At 41.1% G+C, this 4,990-nt stretch overlaps 1 protein-coding gene across 1 annotated transcript; it reads left to right on the forward strand.

Moving 5' to 3' along the window:
• Positions 1-2,291: 2,291 nt before the first annotated feature.
• LOC110045876 (uncharacterized) lies at positions 2,292-4,350 on the forward strand. The gene is made up of 3 exons (XM_089278158.1): positions 2,292-2,824; positions 3,053-3,211; positions 3,570-4,350. Exons 2-3 carry the CDS (start codon positions 3,128-3,130, stop codon positions 3,744-3,746), a joined length of 261 nt encoding a protein of 86 aa, XP_089134284.1. The 5' UTR covers positions 2,292-2,824; positions 3,053-3,127; the 3' UTR covers positions 3,747-4,350.
• Positions 4,351-4,990: the final 640 nt, after the last annotated feature.

Raw genomic sequence — 4,990 nt, forward strand, 5'->3', positions numbered from 1 at the left:
GGTCAGAGTTACAATACAGCGGGCGGACGTCCTTCAGAATGTGTACAAAAAAACTCGACGCAACGTTTTCAAACCTGTGTTTCACGTGCAGAAGCTTTAAGGCGGAGCTGTCAAAACTTGACATGTTCACGCTCTAAACGTTAATAGGTTCAATTAAAATACGCGACAGTTTGTCTAGACAAACTTAAATAATCGTTGGATGTTGTCCTTCAGTATGAACTTGAATGTTTTAAGCGCGGAGCAACGCGGAAAAAAGTTGGCCGTTCACGGTAACTCGAAAATGTTAGTATTTCGGTTCCATACCTTCTCGATACAGTAAAACAAGATGGCGGGCTTTCGCTCATGCTAATGCGCATGCTTACAGCAGCGCGTTCTCACTTGACATAAGCATAAGAGCAAGCACAAGAAGCACAAAAACGTTTGTTCTGCTTGTGCTTACGCTTTCCCTTACGTCAAGTGAGAACGCCCTGTTGTAAGCGTGCCACGTGCTTGGGCTGATGCTTGTGCTGTGTGCATCCCCTCTACCCTTGTGCTTATACTTGTGTTTGTGCTTATGTCGTATTGAAAACCGGCTTTGACGTCCATTGTTTCGTTACAAAACTAGACTTTTTCTGCTGGTAGAAGAAAACAAGAGGGAAAGTTGATCATAGTGATCTGATCAGAACTAACAATTTATATCACAATATGTAGTCAATGTATTGGTTTCTAACTCGGCTTATCTCGTTGAAGAAAGTCATACAGCTTAATGCTTGACTCATTTCATGTTTGTTTTGCGCGTGTTTTTATTTTGTAAGTTTTGTGAAATTAACAATGAAAAAAAAAAAAACAGAAAAAAAAAGAAAACAAATCTAGAAGGAGATGTAGAATTGATCCACGAGAGAAGACGTTATAAAAAAGGCTGGAAACTGTTAGGAGCCACCTTAAGGACAGGCGATCGACCTGAGAATTGAGTAATACGTGCAAGGCGTCTTATTTTCACATCGAGACCGAGGTCACGCGATCGGGTTAAAACGTAGCAATTAATAATTTGCCAAACCAAAACTGTCAGTGGTGCGCTGAAGAAACTGGATGGCTAAGTCTCAACGTGATGAAGAGTTCTGTGGTGACCGCGTTCATGGAAAATGCATTTACGCATGGAAGTCAAGCTTCTGCTCGAGTGCTATTCAGTGAAACTGCTTCAGTCTGCTTCTAACTTCATTGGAAACTGTCAGAAAGTTACTGGTGTTGAAATAAGGAAATCTCTTCATAGTAGAGGGTTCGTACGGGTCATGGAAAATCTTGAAAGCCATGGAATTTTATAATTTCATTTTCCAGGCCTAGAAAGTCCTGAAATTGAAGTGTGAGTCATGAAAAGTCATGGAAAAGCAATGAGCTTTTTGAGAATGAACAGGCAAAAAAAATTCACAATTTAAAAAAAAAAACAAGCAAGTCAGAAAACCAATTAATTCCAGTAAAAAAAATAAACACTAGCATGCATTTTATGCGTCATAATGTGAGAAAATACCTTAAATAATAGATTGTTTTGAAAATACTTTGAGAACAACTGCTTAATGTGGGTCATAGAAAACTCGGAAGGATCATGGAAAAGGTCGTGGAAAGTACGAACCTTGTAGTACAACTTCGTTTAAGACAGTAGTATTTTGCTGTGTGCTTTCCGGACGGTAGCTGTTTCCCTTAGTTCTCTGGGCTAGTACTGAAACCAGGAACGGCGGAACACCGGAATACTTACACCCGGAACACAAAATTACTAGAACCCGGAACGCATAAAAATAATCACATCAGAACGCAGGATTACTAGAACGCGGAACGCCAAAAATATAAAATAGATAAATAATAAATAAGTAAAAAAACCATCTGAAATACTAAAGCCACGACACAAAAGATTCTTGGATTTATTGAGGTTAGCCCAATTTTACGCAGAGGCAATGCGTTGATCAGCGGTCGCAAGCTTAAGCATCTCGTGAGAATTTCGCGATCAGAATTTAACGGAATCACGGAAACCATTTAAAAACTGTATTAAATTAGTGTTACATAAGATTTTGCTTGCTTAGCGTGACAAAATAATATCGAACAAAACCACGACAAGACCTATCAATTGGTAAGTGGACATCTCCACGGCCAACGCACTGAGTGAGTTCTCCTTTTATCGACGCTTTTAGGGTAGGGAAAGTAAAATTAGTCGTGTACTTACTTCTTTTTACGTGACGCGTGATTGGTGAAAAAATTATCCGTGATGCGTGATTTAATAGAAAAATTCAGCGTAATACGTGATTGGTACCTCTCCTTCCCCCCCCCCCGTCCCCCAACTTTGCGTTTCGCCCCCCAAAAAAGTTGATTCGCCCCGACCAGAAGTTATTTCGCCCGAAATTTTAATAACGTAAATTAGGGAGTAATTGGCGACCAAATGTGTTTCATTTTCTATATTTCCTTCCTCAATATACTTGTCGAGGTGGTAACCGGTCGAACTTACTCCAGCACCATGCCCTGCGCTGAGCAAGCCCCTTCACCTGGTTATAGCGGCGGCCACGTCAGCGTCTGCAACCGGACGATCCAAAAGACCTGGATTTCGAGATAGATGAAGACCACATTCCATCTGATTTCCTGCGTGTTGGCGTACGCGTGAAAGACCCACGACATGTTGTATTCGCCACCGCCCAGCAGTTAGAGCAATGGTACACTGATCGATGGGACGTTCAAGCTTGTCAGAAAGTCGTTCACCCAACTGGTCACCATCAATGCGTTTGCACGGGCAGAGGAGTCGGCAAAGCAAGTTCCCCTGGTATTTGTCCCGGTGTCTGGAAAGAAGAAGAGTGATTACAAGAAGGTAAGCTTTATTGTGGCTTAGCTAAGATTGTAACAAACACACCTCATGCAACTCGCAAGATAGATCAATTAATTTAATTAAGTCAGAGCGGCCATTTTTGCATTGGGTCTATTGATAAACCTGCATGTTAAAGTGGGCACTAAAAATGGTAAATAAATACTTCAAGGTGATGACTTGACATATGTTCTTACCTACAACCTCAGTTAACTACGTTTTCGGTTTTTGTAGGTTCTCAGAGCCATTGTCGATCAGCTTCCCAATGAGCCATCAGTCAATAGGGTAGTGCTAGACTTTGAGAGCGCAATGTGGTCCGCAGTTAAAACGGTTCTGCCAGAGGCGGTTATCATGGGATGTGTTTTCCATTGGACCCAGGCGGTGTGGAGAAAGGTTAGCTATTTTGTATTGTGACTAAATTAATTTCCCATCACAATATCTCTGAAAATCAACCAAAAACAAAAATTATACGTTGTATTTACATTATATTTGCAAAGGAGACGCTAGGTCTCTAAGATAGAAGGCGGGAAGGCTTTGTTGATTTTAGAATTTGTTTTATTTGTAGATCCAATCTATCGTAACTTGATTTAAATGCCATCACAATATCTCTAAAAATCAACCAGAAACAAATTCACACATTTTAGTCAAATCCACAAAGGAAACATTTATGCCAGTTTTCCAAACGAAACTAAAAAGATATACTAGTAAAGCGGGCAGGCTTTGATAATTTTCTAATTTGTTTTATTTATAGGTCCAAGAGCTAGGACTTACAGTGTACAGTTGCCTATTACCAGGATGGTGGCACCCACCGACTCCTCAGGAAGCTGATGGCACTGCCATTCTTGCCAGACGCCGAGATGCCAGCAGCCTTCGCCAAATTGTAAGTGAGTGCCTGCACCGAGGCCCTAGAGAAATTCAGAACAACTGAGTTGACAGCACCATCTTCCCGCCCAAAGCCTGGAGCGTTTATGGACAAGCCGTCCTCACAAATAACGATTTAGAGGGCTGGGATAACGGCCTTAACCAACGCGCTGGAGGCAGAGTACATATCCCGTTCTATATCCTGATCCAGCACCTCCATAAAGAAGCCAAACTGTTAGCAATACAAGTAAGACTGGTCTGTGATCGTAAGCTACAACGAATTCAAAGGCAAACTTAACCGTCGTCTTCAAATTAAAATTTTTCGAGCTATGGGATGACTACGCATCTGAGGCTATATCAGCAAAGCAATTACTCAAAGCTTGTAGCCGTCTTAATGGACCAGTTCGGTCAGATTAGTATTCGTTTAAGTGTAAACGTGTAAGTCGTTTAAGTACCAGCGGGAAATTTTAATGCGACCGTTGTAAATAGGTCAGCTTGGGTTCCGTTTAAAAATAGGTTCTGTTCGGTTGGGTCGGAAATTAGTTTCTTGACGCGAATGTTGTAACGTAAATAGGATAATAGGTGGTAATAGAATTTGCAGTTGTAGTTACAACATGTAAATGGTAAAGTACATGTAGTATTATTCAATAAACCATGGAGTTATACTCTGACGATGTGCTTCATTGTCCCTCCCCCGGGGAGGCTTATTTGAAATGTTGGAATTGACACTTCTCCGATCACACAGCCAAACATAAACATTATTTGACCTCGAATACCGTCCCCCCCCCCCCTAACCACGCACACACACACACACACACACACACACACACACACACACACACACACACACACACACACACACACACACCCTCCCTACTCCATAGAATACTTCCTTTAAGCTAAAGGGTGAAAGTAGCAAGACTTGTTCTATAGGCGGCGGTAGATGTTTACGCGTAACGTGCATAGCACAGTAAAACCCGCGTATAAGAACCTAAAATTTAATAACCTGTTAGGCTAAAAAGTCCCCTGTTAAGCACCCCTCACGTAACCATTCTAGGCTAAAATCTCAATACAGGTTCTTATTTTCAAAATATAGAGTTTTTTCAAATATAATACAACCCATCACACGCGATAAAAAGATAACAAAAACTAGCCAGAGCACTGGCAGTGTTATAAGACCACAATAATGTACTGCGAATGATTCAATAAGGCCACACCCATGACTACAAGTTGTTTTTTCTTTAGCAAAAATTAAGAACCTGACTAAGAACCTAGGTAGCCTAATTTCACAGTAAACACCATCTATATAAG

The sequence above is a fragment of the Orbicella faveolata genome, unplaced genomic scaffold (assembly GCF_042242905.1).
Source record: "Orbicella faveolata isolate gen_17 unplaced genomic scaffold, um_ofav_v1 contig_46, whole genome shotgun sequence".
Lineage (NCBI taxonomy): Eukaryota > Metazoa > Cnidaria > Anthozoa > Scleractinia > Merulinidae > Orbicella > Orbicella faveolata.